The sequence below is a fragment of the Bacillus rossius genome, chromosome 1 (assembly GCF_032445375.1).
Source record: "Bacillus rossius redtenbacheri isolate Brsri chromosome 1, Brsri_v3, whole genome shotgun sequence".
NCBI classification, from domain to species: Eukaryota; Metazoa; Arthropoda; class Insecta; order Phasmatodea; family Bacillidae; genus Bacillus; species Bacillus rossius.
Genome location: NC_086330.1, coordinates 376,735,091 through 376,762,868, shown reverse-complemented (window position 1 = coordinate 376,762,868; position 27,778 = coordinate 376,735,091). Strand labels below are relative to the sequence as shown.

Genomic DNA, 27,778 nt, shown 5'->3' with positions numbered 1-27,778 from the left:
ATTCAATAGAGGTAGTGGGGACGGCGTCAACTAATGTGAATTGAACCTTATAATTCGCGAGAACTGCCCATGTACTATTGTCCACAATGAATACTGCTAGGGTACAGATGTAGAATTTTCATCATCTAAATCCTTATTTTTGTGTCTTGAAAGAGCGGCCTAAAAGTGCAACTGTCATTACTATTAAAAATTAATTGGCGTCTCTTTCGCCCACAACCAATCGGTATCGCCGGGAAAACAATCCTCTATCGGAATATTTGGCTTTCTTTCGTGATGTCATTCATTTAAGGGTCTATTCGAAAATACTTATATGTTGAATTATAAAGTATTGTAATAATTTAAATTCTTTTTCTTTTATATATATTCTTTGTTTTAATTCTAATATTTTCATAGCGTACATTAAATTTCAGAGTTATATTATGTTTATTGGTATTTAGTTCAAATTTTTTCCACGCATCCGCGGCATTACGTTTAGCAGCTGTTCTTTTCACGTTGACACCTAAACAAGGTAAGGTACTCGTGTTTTAAGTTTTTATTGCATGTAATATCTAATAATCAAATGTTTTCTAGGGGTTTATATGTATTCAGTTTTGCTTTTCAATACTATAGGTCTTTGTGGGCCATCATTCTGATTAATTTATGTTTGGGATGGTTTGGATAATATTGGATGTGTGAGGATGATGCCGCCTGATGATTAGCTATTCAAGTGGTTTCTGCGTGCTCAAATTGTTATTTCTTGCTGTTTTGTTTAAACTTAACAGCGGTAAGAGTGTTCAATCGTGTCGCCTAATTTTGTTAGGTGCGACGTTTTAGTTTCTTAAACTAATTTGAGGTTATGTTTTCCATTACTTATTGCAGGTTTTCTTATGTAACTTTGTTTTCAGATGTTTACTTCGAGTGCGAAGATAATAAAAGGCGGGGGCGCGGAGCCCGACCAGTTTGAGAGCTCTATCTCTCAAGCTTTGCTGGAATTGGAAATGAACAGTGACCTCAAAGCTCAACTGAGGGAGTTGTACATCACGAAAGCAAAAGAAATAGAATTAAACGGGAAAAAGGTACCTTCAGCCTTAAATATTAATGTTAATTAGGTTTATTATAGTCGTTGCTAACAGAGTTCTACCACCACCACTGTTAAATTGTTCAATTCATTTTACCTTTTCTGGGTAGTGAAAACAAGCATGATAATAGTCTAATTATAATATATATTGAAGGCAGAGGCTCCTAGGAAATAGGCAAAAGATGTGTAACAATCAACAAAGGGATCCATTTTTTTCTCTCCTTTTAGTGATTTATTTTATTCAAGGGAATCCCATCATTTGAACTAATTAGACTTGTGTAGTTCGCGAACGAACTAGTTTGGAAGAGCGCTCCCACAGACGAACTACGCGAACTAGTTCCCAGATCCCTCGCTCCTCAGTTCATTAGTTCGTTCTTTTTCCGATCTCCTTTTAGTTCTGTGCACATGATCTGCCTCTTATCAAAAGTTGTCACTCGTTCTTCCTTTCGGGTATTAATTACGGCTTTGTCGCTGGTCTTTTTGGCTGGCCATCGTTATCTGCTCGGGTCAGATAGCTGAAATTTCAGACGTCTAATGGATACTGACTTTACAAAAATGTTGACTCTTGATCGCTGCAAATGTTTACTGCAATGAAACATTTTCAGATGATAGCTTTATACTCGTGACCGAGCACGGTAACTTCGCAGTGGGGAAACCGTGGTGTATACTGAGAACAAGTCAGACATAATTACATTAGGTAGTTATATCAGTGTTTAAAAAATGATTTCAATATTCATAAAATAATTTTGACAGCTGATGACAACTTTAATATTAAAATTTTGACTTATATAAAACCATTGTTAAATAAACTTACTTTTTACGTGACGTCTAATAAATCGATGAACGCCGGCTGCACGCACGAAAAAGTGTCCTGTTACGCAAATTGTCACGTTACGCTGCGTCCTGTTACGCTCATTGTACGCTTGCGCCGCATCTATCTCTCTTCCACTCGATTGGAACAACCATCAATTTGACTTTTTCGAGGAACATTAAACTTGAAACACTCCCATTCGTTTCATACTTTTCCTATCATCGTCCTATCCTTAACAGAATAACACAGATTGGAAGAAGTTAAATAGCAAACATGTATAAAAGTTATAGTTAAAATAATATCTTCGTTAAAGTAATAAACATATTTGAATTAATGAGTGCAAATAAAAGTAAATTTATCAATTAAATTGTAGATTTCATTTCACTCCTTGTATAAATACAAAATAGTGATAATTCAATAACAATGATTAAATTTTATTCATAAAAGTATGCTATCATTTCATCAATGTTTTGTTATGACGTCACGTTAAACTTTCGTCCGTAAACCGACTTTACAGACAAACAATTTTTTGTTGATCATTTCTAAAACTTAAAAAAAATTAAAATTTGTATTTTTATAGGCATAAAACGGTACTTTATTCACTAAAATAAACACGTTTCATAAATAATATTTCTTAAACTAGCTAATAAATAAATTCTTTTAGAAATTAAAAGTTTTTGTTTATAGTGTATGCTAAGTGTTGTTGAACTTGCTAAATTTAGTGAATTATATATAGGTCCTAATGAACATACACATTCTTAAGCAATATTAGCATACAATCTTTCTTAAGAGTTTTTATTAGTTTTTCTATGTCTAATTGTAAGGTAACAAATTAGAAGAGTAATGGGTCTTTATTCTTAATAATTTACGTAATTTTGTAGCCTGTACATAATAACACATTTTTTGTTGATTCTTTAAACAAAATATAATTTGTATATTTATAAAACAGTATTTTATTCACTAAAATAAACACATTTCATGAATAATATTTCTTAAACTAGCTTTAAAATAAATCCTTTTATAAATTAAAATGTTTCGATTATAGTGTATGTTAAGTATAAAAAAGAATAAAAACAGAACTGTTATATACGCCATTTTACCCAATTATGTAAATTATTGTTTTATTTACTCATTTGATGTATAATAACCCAAAAAAGGATAATAATCTAGGCGTTAACAACACTGATCATTATAAAAAATAATTATTATAACATCCAAAGAAGATCGCCTGCAGTAGCGGTAGCAAAGCGAACAAACTGTCTGTGACCTGTCTTCTTTGAATTCGAGATGGGAGCGGACGAACTAAAAGAGCGACCTAGTTCGCCAAGGAGCTGCGAACTAAAAGGAGCGCTCCCGGTCGCGAACTATTATGCGCAAGTCTAGAACTAATTAACTTTTAATGGTTGGTTGTTTGCAAGCACAAATTATTCTCCTTTTGAACTTTTTTTCAAAGTCTTAGTTCTTAGAAAAAATTAAATTCTTACAAACATTATTGTAAATTAATTGGGCTTTAATTTATACACAATATTAATGAGACTTAATATTTTCATGCATGTCATTTATTGAAATAACTACATCATGTGAGGTTGGTATTTAACAATGAAAGTGTACATACATTCTTATTCTCATGTGGTTTTTAAGCATAACATTTTGTGTGACATTTAGTGCACATAGACATTATACTTGATTACAGTCGGTGGTGTATTGATTGTTTGTTAAGAGTATAAACAACCACAATTTTTTTTTTACTTATTATACGTTAAATATTATTCATTGGATAATTTTCTCTATCAGAATTGCGGTTACGTTTTCAAAACTACTGTAAGCATTAGTATCTGTTTATGTAGAAAATTCTTCAGGTGAAAAATGTGATGGCTTGCTTTTATCAACCTTACTGATAAAATAAGTAATGGATGAAAAATAATATTTGTAGCTGTCTTATGAATTTTACTTTTTAAGTTCTAAAAGAAATCACTCATTTTTTACATGCCTGAATACCCTGACTAGATTATTTTTGGGCGTACATTTAACTTTATGCAGGGTGTCTACTGACCCTGGAAAACCTGGAAAAATCAGGGAATTTTTGTTTGGTAGGTTGTAGTTGGCAATACTTTTTTGTTTATTGATCAGCTTGCATTGACGTAGCATCAAGTGTATCCCCTCCCATTTTTATTTTTGAATGGCAAATAACGAACAGTTCCCACGTCTATTTTCTTTTATTTACCATCTGATTCGGAAGTGGCGTTATATCACGTGATACAAACTGGTTCAAGCTGGTCTGTTATCCTGCTGACGTGACGTGCTACGGCATGTGCTTCCCACGTTTAGATTATACCGACAGGTGCATTTCATTTTAAGTAATTATGGATGTCCCCAACATAAACTGGGCATTTTTGTTAGCTTTGAAAATACATATCACAGACACTTTTGGTGAAGATTCGCCATCGTTGCTAGAAATTGGTAGCTGTGGGCTTCATATGGTCCATGGTGCTTTCAAAACTGGAATTTCTGCTACATATTGAGATGTTGTTGGTTTTTTGAGGCACAGTTACTTTTTGTTTAAGCATGTACCTGCAAGCAGGGCAGATTACATTAGAATAACTAGATCAGAGCTTTTTCCCAAGAAATTTTGTGCAATCAGATGGTTAGAAAATACTGCAGTTGCTGAGCGTGCCATGAAAACGTTACCCCACCTAAAGAAATTTGTTAGTGAAGTTTCTATTTCATCTGTCTTTCAATGTAGTGCTCTTGAAGATAATCTTCTAGAAGTAAAATTTACATTCTTCCACTCTTTGGCATCAGAGCTGGAATTGTTTCTTACAATGTTCCAAAGAAATTTGTTAGTAAAGTTTCTATTTCATCTGTCTTTCAATGTAGTTAAAAATGCTCTTGAAGATAATCTTCTAGAAGTAAAATTTACATTCTTCCACTCTTTGGCATCAGAGCGGGAATTGTTTCTTACAATGTTCCAAAGTGAAGCACCCATGGCACCTTTTCTGTATGATTCACTGGTAGACATTTTATTAACTTTGGCAGGAAAGTTTGTGAAACCAGAGGTACTGAAGAGCTTTAGGGAAAAACGCAATGTATCTCGATTGGATGTAGATAACCAGGAAAATCTATTGACTGCTAACAATATCAAGTTGAGTTATGCAGTACGCCATGACATCAAGAAAGGGAAACTACCAGAAAAGTCTGTCCTGTTACTGAAAAATGATGTTAGGATTTGTCCAAAGGTTATGGTAAAAAAAACTTCAAGACAAAATTCCCCTGAAGTACAAACATACCAAGGGAATTTCCTGCTTATGTCCGTCTATGGCTTTAAATTCGGGTGTGAGGAAACAGTGTGTGAAGTACAGTTTAGAATGTTGTCTTCGAAACAGGTGGCTATCAGGACAAGAAGCTGATAACATTGAGTGATCATATCAGTTGGTATGTTCCTCGCAAGATTCTGAAGCACTGTTCTCGTCTTTTTCTCAAGAAGACTGGCGCCTTGATCACTTGTGGATGCTCATTCTTAAGGCACATGCAGTAGCTGCCAAAACAGGCCTTCTAAAGTTTGTGAGGATGGTGATGGAAATGCATCATTGGAAAGAGGATTTTCAGTGAATTCTAATCTGCTGACTGAAAACTTGCAGGAAGAAACACTGATTGCACAAAGACAAGTGTATGACTTTGTTCAACGTTCTGGAGGTGTAGAGCATGTTGATATCACCAAGTCCATGTTACAGTATGTAAGAAATGCTAGTTGTAGGCGTAAGGAAGCCCTGCAAACAAAACAAAAAGAAAAGGAAGCTACAGACAAGAAGGCAGAAAAAAGAAGAGTTGAAGAGGAGATCAAGGCATTGCAGTTTAAAAATGCTCGAGTGTTGGATTTGGCTCGTTCTGAAGCACTTGCTATAGATGCAAAGTTGAGTCACTGCGAAATTGACGGGAGCTTCCTTTTACTAATGTTTTTTGCAAAAGTAAGTGTGTGAAATATTTGTAGCAGCATGTTTTATTTGCCATCAATTGAGTCACTTTTGCCACGTCTAGAAGAAGGTAATATTTTTACTAATTTAAGTAAGTTGAAATACTTTGAAACCCATAAATGTATTGTTATGCAGTTTTTTCAGTCTCGTGGAATGTCGTAATTGTGTTAAAGAAAACCTGGAAAAATTCAGTTTTAGACCTGGAAAACCTGGAAAAATCAGGGAATTTCGTTTACTAGATCTGGTAGACACCCTGTTTATGTAACATCATAGGCATAATGTATTAGGTATGGATTTCACTTGGAAAACTGCTTTCATATTTTCTGGTAATTTTTTTTTGTAAGGCTACATGTTTGTCATATCCATATATATTATTCAAAATCAACCATTTTAGTTCAATATTTTTTGGTTTATTTGGTTTTTTTTACTATCCTGTTATTTTAACTATATTCTGGTTCACTGATCTGCCACTTTTTTTTTTTAATGTTAGCATATAAGACATGCACCAGGCATTCAGAAAAACAAATCCAGGCATAAAAAGATGAAATACCAAATGCACAATTTTCAGGGTCTGATATACTTTGTGCTTTCATCGTGCATTTTGTTTGTGGCTCCGCATATGTTGGAATTTACAGACCTTTCTATAAGCCATTGTCATCTAAAGTTTTGTGCTAACAGATATTTCTGGGGTCTCCAAAGAAACTAAAGAAACGAGGTCAGACAAGACTTTATTTTTCACTCGGTTCTTTTTGTTTTTGCTTTGATTAGCCAGTGCAATATATTTTTTTTTTTTTTTCAAAGATAATTTTGATTGGACGGCAGTTTCTCGTAAAGGATGGTCTTCGATGTTGCCTGATGTGTTTAATTTCTTTATTTGTGTGAAGCTGGATCATTGAACTACAATAATAAGTTAATAATAGCAAAGTTTTACCAAAATGCTGATTAAACTATAAGTGCAGAATAATGTTTGGAAAAAGTCTGATCACGCTGTTCTGCACCATTGTTATATGTTCAACTATGAAGGCTAGAGCTGTTGAAAGTCTCAGGGTGTCTACCAGTCACGAAAAAGTCACGATGTTGAACTTTTGATCACTGATGTCACGGAAGTGCCCATATTGGTCGCTTTCTTTATTTTCAGTACAGTGTGAGAAATAATTTTCAATCTACAACTGTGGGTGCTCGTCAGCAACACATAGGTATTTTTTTATCATATGTTACAGCTTCATTTTATACTAAAATTTTCATTCTTTTTATTCAACTTCTCGGTGAAAACTAACCTACTTGAATGTAAACAAATACCGTAATCAAAGAATGTAAATATCAAATACGTTTCGTCATGCAAGTGTCATGTTATGCGTGGCATGTGGCATGATGGGTAGTGAAGCGTTGTGGCGATAACATGGCAGTGCGACATGTGACGACGGCTGTGCGGTTGACAGTAATATTTTTGTACGCAATAGAAACAAAACAATAGTAAATTATTACAGAATTGAAGTTTTCTGCGTATCAAGTGAACGATAAAAAGTAGTAAGTGTACCATTAAGATGTAGCAGTGTTATACAGTATATAGTTCAATTTTGTTTGTGCGGTACTACCAACTTGTTCAAAACATAAATACGTAAAATATCTATTTTTCTCCTTGAAGTGTATTAAATATGTTACCACTACCCTTGCTGTGGATCAGCACCCCGCGTGAGAGCTACGTTAAACAAAAGCAGCACACACACAAACAAAAGAATTTAAGTGCCTCAGTAATTTAAGAACTAGCTCCCGTATTGAAAAGGGTGCCAGTAAAATTTTTAACCAAACAGTAATGAAATTTGAAAAAATTTAAGCAGCTAAATAGAGATGTGTGAATAGGTAATAGCATGGGAAAAAAATTTTTTTTACAATTTACTATGAAAATCACGAAGACTCTAAATTACATCTCTTACAGGGCAAAGTATGCATGGCCTTGAGTTGTTTTGCAAAAGACACACTATAACAGAGCTTAACCTGTTAAACATTTATAAATAACTTAGCACACAATAACGTAAATAAAAAAAGAAATAAGTGTATAGACCTCATAAAAATTACGACTACCTTTTACAACTATTTAAATATTAAAAGCCCGGGTTTAGTTTATTAGTTGTCTCATCAAAGTCAGTAGGCTACAACTCTTTGCGTGTGCGTAAAGTTTTTTATACCAACCAAAAAAATATTAAAAAATCAGGTTATCAACGATGGAAATGTTAGTTCCAGGGGATTTTAAACATTCCTATTGTAGTGGGTAACTCTCCAGTAATAAATTTAATATCACCCAACTACAAAAGAAAAGCTTTATTTATTTTCACCACCTTTTCACAGTTCCTTTCAAAACACCGTTACATGCCTCTCTCTCCCTTCAAAGACAAAGTTCCATATCCTTCCACGGTCAAAATTTGCACTTACTTCAACCAAATATACACTTCAAAGTAACATAAGCTTAACAAAAAAGATACAAGATTTTAAACCACAAATTCATTTACTTTACTATTAACAGTGTCGGGAATCCAAGACCAATATTTGCATGCTTGAACACACCAAGTGTCTCGGCACTGTCTTGTTGGTAATATTCTGTCCATGATAATGGTGCTGTTTTCCTAGGGGCGTACGCTTATCTGCAAGTCCATAGCTCGTAGAGGGTTTCTTACATCAGATGTGCTATAATCAGCGTTGGAAGAAAACAAGTTTTTTGACGTGACGTCTAATAAATCGATGAACGCCGGCTGCACACACGAAAAAGTGTCCCACTACGGATGTGTCCTTTTTGCTTATTGTACGCATGCGTGGCATCTCTCTTCATGCTCATTGTACGCATGCGTGGCATCTCTCTTCGTGCTCATTGTACGCATGCGTAGCATCTCTCTTCCACTCGATTGGAACAACCATCGATTTGACTTTTCAATCATGTTTTCGTCGTTTGAATTATTAGGTAATATTATGTAATTTAACGATTGTCCACCGATTTTCAGCACAATCGGTACGGTTATTTAAAAGTAATGTTGAATATTCAAATACGTTTTTAACCAACAATGGTGTTTTACAGTTACACAATAATTCAAATTACACCCGGGATCTTTTGCACAATGTTTTAAAAACTATTAAACATTATAAATAAGTTTGGTCTATTTGAGATGCGTATTTGTTATCAAATCGTGTTATAAAAACAAAATAATATTATTCCCCTACCCTGAAAAAAAGTTTATAAATATATATACCATTTGAAACTGTTACTTTAATTGTATGGCCTCGTGGCCGCGCGGTCAGCGTCGCTAACTTCCAATCCAAAGGATATCGGTTCGAATCCTGGCAGGTGCAAAAAATTTTTTTGTAATTGTAAAAATAAATAGGGCACACGCAACATTTCAATAGTAATAAATATATTTGAATTAATGAATGCAAATAAAAGTAAATTTATTAATTAAATTGTACATTTCATTTCACTCCTCCTTTGTATCCATACAAAATAGTGATAGTTCAATAAAAATTATGTAAATTTTATTTATAAAAGTATGCAATCATTTCATCAATGTTTTGTTATGACGTTGTCACGTTAAACTATCGTCCGTAAACCGACTTTAGAGACAACCAAATTTTTTTTAACAAAACAACCTGGTTTTTTAGTTTTAAACAGTTTTTTTTTACTCTAGTTATTTGGGTTCTAAGGAAAAAAAGGGTTACTCTTATAAACTAATCAACTCACATAGATGTTTAAAAAAATCCCTATGCTTAAAAACTATCTGGTGCCAATGTGAGATTACAATATATTTACCTGTGACTATAATATGTATCTGAGATAGTGATTGAAAAAAAAATGACTGCTGACTCGTGCATTATGATAAAACCCTGTTAAATGGACTTTCATGGATTATACCATTTTAGGTCATTTCCTTTAGGCATGTTTCCAAAGAGTTCGCCAATTACAAAAAAAATTTATGTACTAAAAATAAAAAAATTGCGACCAAAAAAATACGAACAAACAAGTGCTAATATTACTAATGTATATAAACAAAATAAATAAATTTTGAAACCAGCACGACACCAGGGGTTTGAAAGAGAGGTCGGTGAACTCGCTGATGGGGAGTGTGCTGTGGTGTTTGCCTGCAGTCCATCATCATCTACGTGCCCATGCCGAAGCTGAAGGAGTTCCAGAAGATCCAGACGCGGCTGGTGCGGGAGCTGGAGAAGAAGTTCAGCGGCAAGCACGTTGTGTTCGTGGGCGAGCGCAAGATCCTGCCCAAGCCCACGCGCAAGACCAGGACCAAGAACAAGCAGAAACGCCCCAGGAGGTAACGTCCGATCTGAGTCTCACTGGTTATATTAGTTGTACAAAATTAAGAAAAAAAAACTTTAGTTTTAACTTATAAGAATGCTTTTCTGTTGGTGTCGTGTAACTGAAACTTTTGTAACTTGTAGATAACCCAAAAAAAATGTGTGTATTTTGTCATATTCAAATTTGAATTGTTTTTTTTTTTTTTTTTGTTAGAATTAAAAAGTTTTTTTTTTCCCCTGATACAGAGATGCTTGTATGTACAGTAAAACCTCTTACAACGAACTCCTTTATAACGAAATCCTCATTATAACGAATCAGTTGTTTGGTCCCACTAAAACGCCATATAACCCTATGTATTTGTACCTCAAAATAACGAAGAATTTTTTCATATTTCCACCAAAAACCTCCACTACAGCGAAAGCACAATTGAAAATTTTCAAAAAAATTTCCTTAGAATTTTCATATTTATACAATTTGCTTCGTTTATATTACGTTTCAGTAAACAAACACAAATATTACCGCATCTTATAATATTGGCTGACTTTGACCATAGAACTATTGACGTACTGAAATGCACTTTGAAGCTAACACATTGCACCACCACTAGCGGGAAATAAAATTCACTTCGATTAATCGATGTTCCGAACTTCGCCAAGAAAATTTGTCACAAATCCCACCTACAAAAGTTACATCTGGTTCTGTGGAAATACGCATTCATTCGTTTGTTCGTTTGTTGTCAAGAATGCCGATATTTATTTTAGATTCTGTGGAAGTTTTACTTATCTAAAATTCGCAGGAGTCTAAGAGTTGTTTTCTAATTGTGGTAAAATAAATTCTACTTAGAGTATTTTATTGTTTGGAGGTTAGCTTTGATGAATTACTTTTGTTTACATACGAATTAAACCATATGTGATGATTACGACGAATTGTATCTTCTTTCGGTGCTATAATTATTTTTTGTTTACAATAATGGATTAAAAAAAAGAATGCAATATATTTTACCACAAAATTAAAAATTCTGTAGCCTATGGTGTAGGTTAGGTAGGCAAAAAAGTTTGTCTTAGTAAAAAAAAATTATACAGGCTTGCATAGTTGTCACTTTGATGCAAAATAAAGTATTTCTCCATTTCATTTAATGGTCAAAGTTTTTGCTTGGATTTACTTACCTTACTCTGCAAGCGGCCCTTAGTGTCATGCATTCAATTCTTTTTAATTTCTTTTTTGTTGTATACATATCACTTGTAGTTTTGAATTCACTTCGTTATAAAGAAACCTCATTATAACAAACACACCCTAAATCAGTCCCTTCAAGTTTTTTATACTGAGGTTTTACTGTATTCAGTTTAAAATCTGTTCATGCTTACGAGCAGTGCTGTGCTATACTATGCACAATCGCAATAACTATACTTATGTATCTTTATATTGGATTTCAAAGCATTTTGTTAAGAATTTACAGTAGTTAAAATATAATATTAGCTGATTAGTATGCCACAGAATTTTTAAAAGAAAGTTTTTGCATTCTGGTTTTCTCATTAAAATGACAATGAAATATAACTAAAGTAGTGGATCACACAATTTGCACACAGTTGATTCTGTGTCTGTGCGAACTCTCAGAAACTGTTCACAAAATCATTGTCGGCCTGGGATCGCACACCTTAAAAAATCCAAGTAGACATAGCATTAAAAAAAAGCAAAAAAAAATTATTTACAGACATTATTAAAAGTATTAGTGTACGTTAAAATTTGCAAAAGAATTGTATGCTGGAGTGTTAGGTGATGATTTAGGAATAGCCAATTAGGTGATTCTGAAGTGAGATAGAACCATTACTTGATGAATGCCATGATAAATTTGTAGTTGCTTTGTCTCCACTCTTTTTGGCCCTAAGGCTGCAATGTAACAGTAGCAAACTGCTGTTTGATGATACACGAATTTGATCCGGGTTGGATTCTCGGAAGAGTTAAACCCTTATTTTTCACAGGTGGGGACGTTGCAGTGAATCAGTTGGTTTTCCTGGGGAACTCCCTTTACGCTCACCAAATACACTCCATCACATCATCCTTAGTCTATGATGTATATGTTATGAGACTTCAAGCTTAAATTCATTCATTCATGTATTTGCATGCATTCATTCATGCACATACATGATGTTCCATATCTAACTTCAAGCCGAGAATATTTGATAGGTCAGCAAATTATGGTTCTGAATCAAAAACTAAAATTCAAAAAAGTGTTTTAAGACTCGAGCATAGGAAGTTTTTTTGTTTTCAAGTGTTTTTAAATCCCCAACCTGTATCAAATTTTCAAATTATTAGACATTGTGACTAAAATTTTTTGCTACACAATCTACTATTGATAACAGTTCAAAATTAAACCAAACATGCTATTCTTTAGGGGGGGGGGGGGGGGGATAGAGAGATTATTTGGAAGATGCTGCAAAAAATTTTAATTGGGTAAATTGGATTAATTGGACTACTCATACTTAAAAACAGGTATTTTTCACGATGTGCGAAATCGCGAAATATTAGCGAAATTAATATACACAAACTTAAAAATGCGAAATTATCAATTACTTAGAGAAATCACGAAAAAAAAATTAAGAAAAAACACACTGAAAATAGCTAAATGTCCGTATTTTGATGACTCTGTAACAGTAGTCGATTATAATCTATTGTTAACGACTTTCGATAGTCTAGGAAGTCGTATTCGTGTCGCGCTATCGCCTCGCCAGAGTCGCCACTCGCCACAGTTTGTTAAAATGGCGTGGATGTAATCAAACGTTTTTGCTTTTTGTAAAACTTTGATTTTATAAGGTTGTGACAGTATTTGACAGGGTGGCGGAGTTTGCGAGCGAAGGATTCTATGTCTTTGACAAAGTGCAAAAAATTCTCATGTGCATGTACTGCAACGTTACAATAGAGTGGCAACGTAAAGACACGTGCTTGAAACACATAAAATTTTTTAAAACAGTTTCCAGTTCTGTGCTTTGTAACATGTTTAGGCCTAGTAAATATATGCATTTTGTATAACCTGAACAATGCAGACAAAAAAAGTTTGAATAAATTGTGCAATAATATCATTTGAATTATCCTACTCGGAATTGTGGTAGGCCTTGCAGGTTACAGAGTTTAAAAGGCAATCAAAGGTCTAGAAAAGTATTTATTTTTGTGGTTTGTATAAGAGAGAGTTAAATTTAATTATGTTACAGTAAAAATTTTACAACACATTTTAATTATCCACCACTATTATTTTTTATTTTTTATTTTTAAGGCGCTGGGAACTTGCCGTCTGCCAGTAGAATACGGAAATGCTCTGCATAGTTGTTGAATTGTTGCTTGTTCTGTGCAAATATTTGGTAAAGTTATGTATGAAACTGTGTAGTTCTACTCTTAAATGACATATTAAACACATTCATGTAGAACTTATATTTATAAACCTCATATTGCGGTTTTAAAATCAACGACATTTTTGACGAAACTACTGATAAAATAACGAAAAATATACCGAAATCATTTCGTAAAAAGTAACGAAATTGTGCAAATTTTTTCACAGAAAACACCTGTCTCTACTCATACAGTAAGTCCTCTATTTACGTCGTACCGATTTACGTCGTTTCGGATTAACGTCGCTAATGTTTGAGTACTCATGTTTCAATTTAAGTTGTCGCCGATTCACAATAACGTCGTTTACAATGACCGTAAATCTTTATTTTAACCAAAAAACCGTATATAATTTGTTTATAATTCTTTGTTTCCTTCGGTAGTTAATTTATGCCAGGGCTGCCACCACTTTGAAAACAATATCCTTGATTGAAATGTGAAATATCCTGTAATATCCTTGTTTTGAATATAAAATATCCTGAAAAATCCTGTACATTAAAAAATACAAAAAAATATGCAATTTTTATGAAAATTACTTGATAATAATGTACGTAACTATACTTCAATCAAAACAATTAAATTTTTAACACTTTATACAAGTATTTACACACACGTAGCCTACACTTCACCACTGGCAGTATTTAAATATCACATTTCAGATGTTTTGCCCTATTCCTCATTTCTTCTGTTGGCTGGAATTCTGCCATATTCTTCCTAGAAGAGATATGCAACAAAGCATTTAGCATTGGCGATTCAAGACATGACCCGTGCGCTGACTTGATAAGGTTGAGCTTACTAAATATCCTTTCCACCCCTGCATTGCTGTGTGGAAGAATAAGCATTGCCTTTGCAAGTTTACAAAGCAGTGGAAAACATGTTTTCCCATTAATTTCATACTGTGACATTTTATGCCAGGCCTGTCACCAAATTAGGTTCCTAAATCCTCTTTACAGCATTTAAAAATCCTGTAAAATTTATAGCCGTAATTGATACAATTTATTTTTTGTGGTAATTTTTAATATACATTGCATTCCAAAACATAATTTTAAAAAAATCAAATGAATGTAAAAAAAATTTAAGATTTGCCACTTACATTACAAAACTAATAGTTGGTATCACAATAAATTAAAAGTAATTTAAAAATTTCTCTTCAGTATAGGCTTTGGTGCTTTTCTTATTTACAAACTATAAATACATCCATACAACTGAAGTTATTTACAAGTTTAAAAAAAAAACAAATGTATTTCACATCATTAACTAGCTACTTTTTCATGTTCTGTGCTATTTTCCGCTTCTCGTCAGTGGGCTTGAAACCCAGGCCTGCAGATGTTCTCATTCTGCAATGCAACAGCGCATTTAATATTGGTGATTCCATTGACGATCTGTGAACAGTTTTAACCATCTTGAGATTGCTGCAAAAATCCTTTCCACAGCAGATTTTCTCCAGTTGCAGCACCACTCAAAGCCATTACTTTGTACAAATGAGTTTCAACAATCTCAGAAGGAAAGAACCTTGCTAACACTACAACCTGCCTAGTGACTGTAACATCAGTTGATTCATCGATCATCAGTGTGAAAAATTGTGTTTTCATTGCATAGATAACATAATCTGCAGCTGATGTACCCAAAGATTGAATAATTATCTGGCTAGTTTTAGTGCGACAACAAGGAAAGTTTCTTGCGATTTCACTATCTGGAAAAATTTACGGGACAAGTTTCATGAAATTATCACTGAGTTTCACAGATAAATTGTTTTCACAAACGAAGTTCGCCCATAACAGTTCCGCATCAATTATTTTGTTTGGTTTGGTTACAAAACTCGTCAAAGAACAACTCTGATCAGCAGCTCGTTGGTTTTTCGCATGAACTTGCGTCTTCAAGCCGCCCTTTGTCACGTTCAGTTCTGAGTTGCAAGTCGAACAAACGGCGGAAAATTCCGTTTTGCCACGCCTCAACCATTTCAATTCTTGCTCCCATTCTTTACGATAACGCTGTTTATAAAGTGACCTGTCCGGCGAAGCCTTTCGTTTTTTCTCCATCACAATCAGCTAAGACCAAAACTACTACTTAAATCACGTAAGAAGTTTGTAAACAAATGCTGCACCTAAAACAATATAATGGCAAAAAAGACCAATGTTTACTGACGCCATGAAACTTCTTAGCGTTTAACTCAACAAACAAAAAACATTTCCCCCGAAACCATAGATATTGTACTTCATGAAATGCTATTTGGGAGTAAATGTTTTTGGTTTGTGGTTAAACGATTGGAAGTTCCATGGCGCTACACATAATGTGTGTGTTTGCTTTACTGTTGAATGCTTGTATGTATGGTTTGACAACTTCAAATTGGTAGTTGAATGTAAATATTTACACGAACGAAATTCAAATATGAAAATATCGGCGAAGCGTCGTAAATATCCGTGAATGTCGCCGTTTATCCGTTAGTCCGTTTTAAGCTTCAAATATCCGTGAAAACGGATAAAATCCGTAAAAACGGCAGGCCTGATTTATGCTATGTAGCGTAAGCTACACGTTCACCGCCTTATCTTATCATACATCATGAGGGACGCTTCCTGCTCTCCGCTGCTCTCCGCGCGGTGATGCAATACTACCAGCCCGCCCGCTCGGCCACCCACGTATCTCGCACGTAGAAGTGTTATCTACTTCCCGCAACGACACAGCATTTTCTCCTACCCCTTTTCGGCCAACTCCTTGGCACTTCAGTAGAGGTGTAAAAGTAACTAAAAAAAGTGTACCCGTATGTATTCGTTACTATAACAATTAGTACTCGTTACTTTCGTATCGTTACGCGTTACTTCTGATACCGCATAACATGCTATGTTATGTAACAGCAACGAATCGAGTCGTATTTCGTACGCGTACAGTATGACGTCGCGTAAATAATAATAAATCGAATATAAACAATTAAAAGTATTTGATAATTAACAGCTTTTGTTAACCAAGAAACAATAAAATCTCATTAGAGCAGCTTTATTATAATATCTCTTTTAAGAAAGAACAAAAAACGTGAAAATACGCGATAACAAAAAACAAAAACATACATATTTATAATTTGTAAAAAATACTTTCTTACGTTGTTTCTGTTCCAATCTCAAACTTTGTCTACACACACAATACCTTTAATAAACAGTAAAAAACTTGGACGACGAATTTCCAAATTATACTTTTCTTAATAAACAAACATTGTTCTTTGTAACGAATAAGTGCGCGCATGTGTAAAACATACGAAAAATGCGAGTAACGAATTGCATTCGTGTGTAACGTTTTATTACTCGTTACTAGATGCCGCACCCGTTACTCAGTAACGAATACATACGGTTTGCTACAGCTCTACACTTCAGTCGCTATGATATCATTGAGTTGGCCGGAGTTTTAAACGTGCCGTTTGTAGTATGCCTACAGTATCAGCTCACTGCAATTTATGATTTTTTCTTCATAAGATGTCTTCCAAATGACTATATATATGTTTTTATATTTCAATCAATAAAGGTAATAAAGCAGCTGGTTAAATAACCATTCTATAAAGCTGAGAAGTACTAGTTGGACTTGTTTCCAATGCTGTCGGTTGTCATTTGCTGATAAAATTGCCCGTTGTCACGTCTGTATGCCAGCGCTTCCGGCCGGCCGGTGGCATGAAACATGGCTCATTTTGCGTCGTTTCTATTTACGTCACGGTTTTCAGGAACGTAACCCCGACGTAAACCGAGGACTTGCTGTACTTTAAAAAAAGTACTTTGCATGTTGCTGCAAAAATCTTGCAAAGAATTTTTTCCCCCAAAAAATTTTGCATGTTTGATTTTATTTTGAATGATTATCAATGGTAGTTTTATTTGTAATTGCGTAGAAAGAGTTTTTAATCACAGTATATAACAATTTGGTGCACAGTGGAGATAAAAACTTTTGAAAAAAATGTGTATGGTGAAAAAACTACTAAGTCACTTTTTGAATTTTGGTTTTTCAACTCAGAACCGTGATTAATGTACGTATGAACCTTTCTCTCCTTGATGTTGAGTTATGGTGCATTGTGTAATCCTGCATGCATATACACTGAGCTGTGAATATGTTTCTTTCAGTCTGCTTAATTCTTCAGTAATCATCTCCCATTCGTTCTTATAACGCTCCACTGACATCTCACTAGATCACGTGTTATCGTCTGTAATGACCTCTACTTTGATGAGACAAGCCTCAATCCATTTCCATTTATTAATTAATTTATTTTTATCAGTTCAACAGTTGAACTTTATGTTGTAGAAAACTTAGGGATGTATAACATCTGAACTTGATATAATATTATTCTCACAAAATACGTATCTGTAGTACAATACAAGTTCTACCATTTAAAGATACACTGCTCAGGACATTCTGTGTGCTGTGACTGTACAGTGGGTACACATAAGTTTTTGATAAAAAAAATTTTATATATATTTTCATAGCATATGAAAGAGTTGATATGTGTTAAAAAATTGAGTGAGTCGATAAGTTTGGTTGTTGCAGCCGCACGCTCACCGCAGTGTACGATGCAATCCTCGAAGACCTTGTTTTCCCTGCCGAGATCGTTGGCAAGAGGATCCGAGTGAAACTTGACGGCTCGCAGCTCATCAAGGTTCACCTGGACAAGAACCAGCAAACAAACATTGAGCACAAGGTATGGCTGCTGTGTGGGCGAAACAGTTATTGTGGACCAAGTTTCACGGCTTGGATATTTACTTACTCTATGACTGTGCCTACTTCATTGCGTATTTATCTCTGACGATGGTTCGAGTGTTCTGCTAACGTTCATATTACGCCATCCCGTATGTTCGTTACCCCGGTTTGTCAAGGTTCTACTGTGTGTGTGTATATATATTAATAATATTATTTTGTAAGTCAAAATGATGTTAGTCTGTAAGGAAAGTTACACCCTAACCCTATTATATAAACAATGCGGTCCATGAACTTTTTGAATTTTTGAATAGCGACAAGTATAAAGCCGGCTCTGACTTTTTTGGCCTAAATAGTTATAACAATGTTATTATTCGTTAATGATAATGTTGCAACAAATTAATTAAGAGCATTTATATTAACAAAAGTGCACGTTGTTATGTTTAATGGCGGGAAAAAATAGATTTTGTCTATTTTCTAAATAACAAGAAATGCGTACAAGTATATGTACCTATATTCAATGGCATGGTTTATTCGACTCGAGCATACCTTGGCCTTGAAGCCAGCCAGTGATGCTGTGACTGTGAAGTCACAGGCACAGATAACTAATGGAAGTTTGATAAAAGAAAGAAAGGACGGGATTCTATTTTTAAACCCACGCACTTAGGTGGCGACTGCAAGGCTGAAGAATGTGACAGGTGTCAACGGCAAGATGTCTAGTGGCGAGCGAGAGGGGTGGAGATAAAGCAGACAAATAACAAAAGCGCGCTTCAAGCGATCACGCCGTAAATTCCTAAAAAATACCTCGTTATAGCCATGTTCTCGCTATAACGAGATTCTACTGTATGTGGTTGAATATGTGCTCATAAATAAATAACTAACTAACTAGCTTGTGTTGGTTTTTAAGAAATGTAATGTCACCAGTAATTGTAAATTGTTAAGTTAAAATATCTCAGCATTGAGAAGTACACTAACTGTTCCGTTATGGTACGTCTGCCGCCGGCAAGTGTCCATTCTGTGAGAGAGTAATTATCCGTGATTGTGTGTGGCCATGTTGCCCTCCCACACTCTTGATTACTGTAATGTCCGTTGACTGGCACCTTAACCAGTCTCCACGTGTCTATCTCAGGTTTTTATGAAACAACATTGCCCAAATATTTTTTTTTTGTGAGAATTCTTACTCATTCAACTGTAACATTCCATGATAAAACTGTAAATAATCACCTCTCACTCTCTCCCTGTCTGTCTCCTTCTATACCTCTCCCTGTACAAGTTTAGTAACGTGCTTGCTAATGTAATAGAAGCAAGTGACAATGAAGATTAGCTTGCCGCCTTTGGTAAAAAAAAAAATTGAGCTAACATTTCAATACTACATAGCTAGTGATGTGCAACATATTAAATTAGTAACGAGCAAATTTGTGTGTTTTCATGTTGCAAATGTACGTTTAATATGAAACTTGAACACACAATTTTACATAGAATTCTTTATAATAATGTGTGTGATAAATATACTCAAATTTGTGTTTTCAACCCAATTTATTTGTGCGATGTTATCAACTACATATCTTGGTGCGAATCACACATAGTTCCTCACCCGCCTCTGCGTCGACTAATGAATCTTTCGATTTGCAGAACGAAAGGTTAAACTATATAATGAAACTGCTCCAATATAAAAAGACTTGGAAGAATACCAAAAACATGCTTCGAACCTGATTTTTGACAAGGAGTTTTATTAAAAATACTGCCAGTCTTGGTAAAATTCGATAAACAGTTAATAATATAAAGTTTCCCTTTGTCTTATTGAACTTTGGTTCGTGCCATCTACCACAGATGGCTGTGCTATTCCATTCCTTGACTTTTGATGGGCCATAAAGTCTGATAAACATTTTGAAATAAGGAAATGAGCTGGAGGGCTTCCTCAGGATGCTATTTCTTATGCACCATGCCAAAAGCATTCTGTCGCTTCTCCGTCAGAGTTTCTTCCCTCATCAGTCATGATAACTTTAATATTGATGATGTTACCCCATAACTAATGGAAATACAATGCTAAACTGTGTGAAATTACCAAATGTGGACTCAGTGAAACTGCTTCTCATTTCAGGTTGAAACGTTTGCGTCTGTTTACAAGAAGCTGACGGGTCGAGATGTTACATTCGAGTTTCCAGAACCATATTTGTAAAGTTGATACTGCCTGACTTTGTAAGAAGTTACATAAAAAATAATAAATTAAATAAAAATATACGCCTTTGGGTTTTTTGAACAATTTTTTTATTTTTTCTTTGTGTGAAATGTGTTAATTTCTTACTTTTCCATTTGTAGTTTTATAAGTGAATATGGCTCAAAAATGTCACAAAACAAAAAACCATGAAGGAAATAGTTTAAAGCACTGGTGATATTTAATGTTAAAACCAACGCACTGATACAGCTTTTCAAAAAAAAAGGGTGGAGTGTTTTTTTTTCCCCTTAAAGTAACTTTTTGCGTCTCCGTGAAAATAGAGATTGCAATGGTTCAACTTGTTTCCAACTTGGCTGCTTGTTTTATGTATGATCTGTGCCTTAAATATTCAAGAATTATTTTTTACTTACCAGTCTATTCATTGTTGACAACAGCAATTGTTTGCTTAATTTTGTGTTTTTTTTGTATCTTTTTTTGAGTATTTTTATTTTTTAGTTTTTCTTCAACAGAAAAAGTTCTTAGCAATGGCGTATGTCCAAAAACTTACATCAAGTCAGTCTATTCATTATTTTTTCTTTTAGGATAAGCATTTATGAAATAATTTTTTATTGTTTTAAAACTTAATTGAACTAACATAAAATGTTTCAAAAACAAAGCTACTGAACTTCTTTCACAAATCACTTTGTAAGGCAATAAAAGCAATAGAATCCACACACTTGTTTCACTTGGTGAGTTTTTTGAGTCTTGATGATAGTGTATTTACTAGGCCTGTGCGAATATTCAAATTTTCGAATATCAAAACGAATAGTTTATTATTCGTATTCGATTCGATTTTGAATACTAACACTTCGAAAAACCGAATATTCAGTCATTTACGAAAAAGGCTGAGCGGGATCACTACATCTGGCCACATAAAGCCCGTTTGAACACAGTAATTTGGAGCGATAACTAACGTATTTTATGTATAAGAATGTTGTCAGGTCGTTTAAAATAGATTTGAACTGTCAGCATACTGATAAAGATAAATACGTGTCTGTAAAATCCATACAACCGGGACGTTATAGGTGACAGTTTTCAGATTAGAGGGTGAAACATGGTTTGTCGGCACTGTAATTTCGTTCCGAACGTGACGGCGAAGAGAAAGAAAATTGTACAGACCATGTGGAAAACATCTGGCCGCATACTCACAGGAAAGACTCCAAAAGCCTAACATGCTACTTCAATGTTTTTCAATAGGATAATACTCAGTAAACGACCGGATGCATGCGGCAAACCCCCCCCCCCCCCCCCCACCCCATTCATACCCTTCCCAAATTCCTCGCGTAGTGACAGCTCAGGCAATTATCCTGTCCTGCGTGTCAAAAAAAAAAACTTGCCAAGAACTTACTTAAAAGCTTGCGATCACGTTACATGGTGTACCAAGATTGTGAAGTGAATGTGTTTTCTATGATGGTAGATCCACGGTTCAAAGATTCACTAATTGAGGATGAAAATTAAAAAAAAATATGGGTTGAAAATTTGTGCAGGAAGATATGTAAGCTGAACACGGTAGCTGAAACTATAACTGAGACAAGTGAGGCTACAAGTGAAATGCCTATTAAGAAGTCATCTCTGTGGGCCTACGTGAAACCTTCAACAGCAGCTCAATCTACTCTTGCAAGCTACGAAGAAACTATCCAAGGAGAAATAAACGAATATCTGGCAGCACCCTTTATTCCCAAAGAATGAAAATCCTTTCAGTTTCTGGTCAGAGAAGGGGCGCACTTGTTTCCGAAACATAGCTGTGGTAGCAAGAAAGTACTTGCCTATACCTGCCACACAAGTGTGCAGTGAGAGACTTTTCTCAACAGCTGGCAACATTGTGACGTGTAGAAGAGAGAGTCTACTCCCCGAAAATGTAGAGCAGCTTGTGTTTCTCCACAAAAATTTAAATTAGCTAATATGTAGTGATGTGACAAGACTCTTTTTAATACGAACTAATTATAAAATTGGAGAACCTTAAAATTTTAAGTACTGTCAGTTTTTTGATTCTACATACATTGTATCATTAAATATGTACCTGTAATCATATTTTAATGAAATGTGATATAACATGTTTTATGGGATTTCAATTCTCATTCCAATTATTCGAACTCAATATTCGTATTCGAGAATAATTTGGTATTCGTATTTGAATTCGATTCGAACTAAAAAAACTGATATTCGCACAGGCTTAGTATTTACCAAAGAATACTGCGACTCTGAATATAAGGCGCCCCCAAACTTTTTGACTGAGAGTCTATAAAAAATAATGTTTTGGGAGATCACAGTTAAAAAGGAAAAATTATGGTTAGGAAATCACAGTTTAAAGACAAAGCACTTAGTTTGTTTTTTTAAAATTAAATATGTAATAAAATTTAAATAGGTAAGTTTGTGTAGGCCAATATAAATTTGAGTTTGTCACAACACTAAACAATAGTAATTAAATTAATACTTATTGTACTATACTGTAGCCGAAGGTGGTCCTTAAATGGCCTGTTTACGACACCATTGAGAACTTGTAGCTGGTATGACAACCAAGTCTGTGTTAAAATTATTTATTGTAGTTTTAATCTCAGGTGTCGGATAACCCCGAAATGCAACTTGGACCAGCCCCTTTTCTTCAGAAGTGCACCCGTGTGCCGATTCAACACCAGTCGTAACCATTCTTACATTAAATCACTCATCCGGTGGAAACGCTTCTTGAGGAAGCGTTTTCCTTTTTAAGATTATGAATGGTAGCAGTTTCCTGCCGTCTGCCAAAACAGATAACATCACCGTGACTCGCAGCTACTCGTTTCCAGTCGTGCTCACGGTGACAGTCGTAACGCCTTTTGTTTCAACTGTACCGTTGCTGGGCATGTCGAAATACACTGCTGTTTCATCAGCGTTTGTAATTTGGCTGTACAAATAATTGTTTTGTTAACGCAAACCAATCACGTAACACTGAAATTTAATAAATTTCTCTTGGAAATCTTTTGGCAGTTTTTGTGCTGTTGTGTTCTGCGCTGCAAACAAAAACCAAAACAGCTCATCTTACACACTAACCAGTACTTGCCTTGAAGCTAGTGTGCTGAATCTTCAATTCACAAGCAGTATCTTGGGCTTTTAATTTTATTATGTCTAATGAAATTGGAATTCTATCTCTTCTCTTCGATAACATTTACCACACGGGTTTCAATATTGGAGAACCGTCCCTTTTTAGGTCCTCTGAATGCTTTCCTCGAACCATTTGCATTCTCGAGATGGAGCAAATCCGCCCACCAATTACACATGTTGCTTTCAGTAATGTCATATTTGCAAGAGCAGCTTGACAGTTGTTTGTATTAATTGCATGATTTCCCACTATAATCTTAAAGTTAGCGTTGTAACTTCGTCTCAGTCCTTTTTGACATTTTAAATTGTGACACGCACGCACGGAGCCTCTACGACGCACTTGCTCACTGCTTGTGATTAATTAACTTTGTCTTAATGCCTCTTTTGGGAATTGTTTTCCGTAGTCGAGCCCCCGGGGTTTCGTGTCCTGATGTTTAATTCAGTTAATTGAGGTCACGCCCGGGGCGCTCGCTTGACTCATTCCGGCTGGGCTAGGGGTGCGATCCGAAAACGGGATACGGTACTGGCGGTGCGGAGCACGAGCTTAACGGCCATGGTCGGTACGACGTCAACTTCCTCTGTTCAAATGTCCGCAACTGACTACAGGTTTGTTATATGGTAAAGCTGATGGCCAGCTCAATCTCGCAGTCTCTTCACTTCAGTGCCGAGCTCCATTCACATGGCACCAAGGTCAGCTGTCGACTGACTCGCGGTCTGCTCCTTACCATTCCGCTGCTGCCGATGGGGTGCGAATTTTCCCGAAGTCTTTCTCGGACAGCACACTTTCTCCATAAAATACCACTGTGATTCACAATTCAAATACATTTATAACCCTACGAATACCTTTATCATTTTTCAATTATATAGTTACACTCTTAAATACTATAAACTGTGTCCCCTTGTCCTATTACATACTCATAAATTGAGTGGCGAGTTCCACGGAGGTCTCAAATGTCAGGAGGGCAATGGCATTGCACATCATGCTGATGGCTTGAAACATGTTGACGTCGACCCAAGTGTCGCCTCGGCTCCTTCAGGCCGTTATGCCTCGTCAACGTCCTCTCTTGCAATACCAGTGCAACCTAAGTGCAGTGCTACGAGCAGGGGAGCACCCGCGTGCGCCCTGGTACGTCAGCAGACGTCACAGTGTATAAATAGTTATGTTTTATGCCTTTTCTTTAAGTGACCACGAGCCTCCACAAGTGTGTAAATGTTGTGTAAATACTTCTTTTGTATTAATTCTTTTGCAGCCCGGTGGACACACGGGTTCGACCAGACTGCAAGCTATTAAGGTGAAAAAAAATTATTCAGAGAGGTAGGTATGTTCTTTTAAAACAGGATTAACCACTTTCGCAACATTGTCTTTAAATTTATTATTAAATTTATAAATATCAAATAATGTAAACAAATGTTGCAGTAAAAACACAAAACTATTAAAAAATACAATACTATCAAACACATGGGCTGCGCAGGCCATAAAAACTGAATGCAAAAATGTGATACAATTTAGGCGAAGTCAAACTGGTATGCCCTTATGCGGAGATTCGGTGCGGCCAGGGGAGAGGTTACACTACCCCGGGAGCGATATTGGCTCGTGCAACAAATAAAGCGAAAGACGTTAAGCAGCAGTAAATTAATGAACTGATAAAAGCTGCGCAACAAAATAAAGCGGCCAATATCAGGGCGGCGGACACAAAGTACAGCAAAATTATCAATACAATAAATCGACATTACGTTTACCAATGGCAATGCAAACCACATACCATGACTGGCAGAACAGCGAGACACAAAGGGAAAGGCCCATGATAGCCCAAAAGGCTCAACAAACAACGTGGCTGGATAAAGTTACTTTACACGGGTGAGACAAAAAAAAAGGGGCACGGCCACATCGTGCAGGAAGAAAGACGTTACCGAATACAAGTTACTGTCATCGCTGATACTAACCAGTGCGAACTGCTCCCCTGACCGCAACCGAACGACCCGAGACGAGAGCTCGCAGGCCCTTATAAGCACAAGGGTAGAGGGCGCTGGAGCTGCGGCGGAATAATACACTACTGGGGAATGAGTGGGAAGGCGGAGGGGAAATCAAACCATCGAGAGAGGTACCGGGGAGGGGGAAACGAGGAAGGGAGGGGAAGGAATCGCTCAGCTGTACGGCGACGCAAGAAGCATATGCTTCACTTTAACTCATCCAAGTGCTGTGTCATATCATGTAGATCGGCAAGCCTGGCCCGCCGCGCGAGTCGCGTCTTCCCTGCCGGCCCATTTCCCATTCCTCCCCTCCGCAGCCCGCGCGGGCGGCGGAGCGTCAGTCAGTTGCCTACTGGGAGTCGCACGGGGCGGACCTACTTCTCTCCGCTCCGCGAGAAGTAGCACGGGGTCCGGGTCGCAGCGTGGATGAAACGTTCGTCTTCCGACGTGGTCGTCCAGGCTGTGACAGGATTTCTCGCGATAAGCCTCGTTAACAAGAACGCGTCTTCGAAACTCCGCAACTCATTCCGCTCGAGACGCACGCAGCGCGCGTCTGGACCTTCCTACTTTCTTAACCTGTATATATCGAAATAGAGTCGTCTACGCATACGTCACGAGTCGTGTACGTGCTACGAAGAACCAGTGAACTTTTCGTAACCAGTACGATTCGCTACAGGACCGCATTTGCTGTTACGCTGGTTGTCATTTTGTCTCCAAGTGTTTGTTTCCGGGAGTCCGGGTCGCGGCAGAGGAGGACGCTCGTTTCGCGACGTGCCGGCCAGGTTGCTACAGGATTTCTGTACGGAAATAAAAGGAGCTTGTGAAAACGGACATCATCGCATTATCCTTGCTAATATCTACCATTCCTTCCACATACGCAAGTTCCCTCCTAGTCTCTTACTTTCCGGTCCCGGCCACGTTGGCCTGAACTCACTTCCTCACCGACGAGAGCTACATGGGCAGAACAGGAAATTAGGGACTATAGGCCGAGGGACATCATATGGCGCCCAACTAGTGTGGCCGTAAACACACACGAACGCACGGAAGCACACGTAAGCGCACGCAGACAGGACGGAAGCAGGTGTGACAGCGCGGTGTGAGAGCGACGCGAACTCGAGACGTCGGCGCGGGAAGGCGCAAACCCGAGACGTCGGCGAGAGATAATCGCGGCGCGGGAACAGAGCGAACCCAAGACGCCAGCGTCAGATAACGCGACGTGGGAGCGACGGGAACCCAAGACGTCGGCGAGAGATATCACGGCGCGGGAACGTCGCGTACTGGAGACGTTCGGCGCTAGATAACGCGACGTGGGAGCGGTGTGAACCGGAGACCGCGACGCAGCAAGGATCTTCGGTGCAAGTTAACGCCGCGGGAAGACGCAGACTGTATTACCGATCAGCCAGACACTCCCGATAATCATGGACGATTTCCAGGAAGCGTACGAGACCTGGGCGGAAGCGGACTTTCCAGAGCCTGGCGAGAGCTGCGAGCACTTCGCAAATTATGAGTGCGGATTTTGCTTTGAATACCGGGCGTATGGTAGGAATATGTGCGGTGCGGATTCATGCCCCGGCGGGACATTGGATGGGCGGATTTGCGAGACGTGCGGGAATCTATGGCACAGGGAGTGTTCACAACTGGTCGCGCGAGAAGAGGAATGGATGTCCGGCTTTACGTGTGACCAGTGCCGAGCGAAGCTGTGTGTGGGTGTTGCCGCAAGTGTCTCGACCACGAGGATCGAGTGGTCACACTGGGCGGACGCCGACACGCTGCGTGAGTCAGCGATACTCCCGATGTCACTGCAACCGACACCGCCTCCAACACCGCCCCGCCATATGGGGTGGAAACGCCGAGCGGAAGGACATCGCTGCAGACGGAGGAAGCAGCACTCGTCCAGCCCCTGTGGTACGACTGGCACGCGGCGTCCGGGTGGATACGGCAGGCCGACTCAGACACGCCGCCTTTAACTGCCGTAAGGGCTCACGAGGGGCCTACGCGGTGCGAACCGGCTGTACTGCCACAACTGCTCGTCACGCACGTCAACGAGGGCGTGCCACTATTGCCTGTTACGCACGTCGACGAAGGTGTGCCACAACCGCCTGTCACGCACGTCAGCGAGGGCGTGCCACTACAGCCTTTCACGCACGTCAGCGAGGGCGTGCCACTACCGCCTGTCACGCACGTCAACGAGGGCGTGCCACTACTGCCCGTCACTTACTTTCCAGTCCCGGCCATGTTGGCCTGAACTCACTTCCTCACCGACGAGAGCTACATGGGCAAAACAGGACATTTTCGCAGACAGGAAATTAGGGACCATAGGCCGAGGGACGTCAATGTAAATGTT

General features: G+C 37.3%; 1 protein-coding gene across 3 annotated transcripts; it reads left to right on the top strand.

Annotated features, from left to right (window-relative positions):
- Window positions 1-247: 247 nt before the first annotated feature.
- On the top strand, window positions 248-20,414 carry LOC134528551 (small ribosomal subunit protein eS7). Of its 3 annotated transcripts, none has more exons than XM_063362278.1 (5): window positions 248-508; window positions 885-1,055; window positions 9,968-10,149; window positions 18,027-18,177; window positions 20,275-20,414. In XM_063362278.1, the coding sequence occupies exons 2-5, from the start codon at window positions 885-887 to the stop codon at window positions 20,350-20,352; spliced, it is 582 nt and encodes a 193-aa protein (XP_063218348.1). In that variant the 5' UTR covers window positions 248-508; the 3' UTR covers window positions 20,353-20,414. The 3 variants fall into 3 exon arrangements, with proteins under 3 accessions (XP_063218348.1, XP_063218346.1, XP_063218347.1); XM_063362276.1 differs by lacking the exon at window positions 248-508 and adding an exon at window positions 525-799; XM_063362277.1 differs by lacking the exon at window positions 248-508 and adding an exon at window positions 568-763.
- Window positions 20,415-27,778: the final 7,364 nt, after the last annotated feature.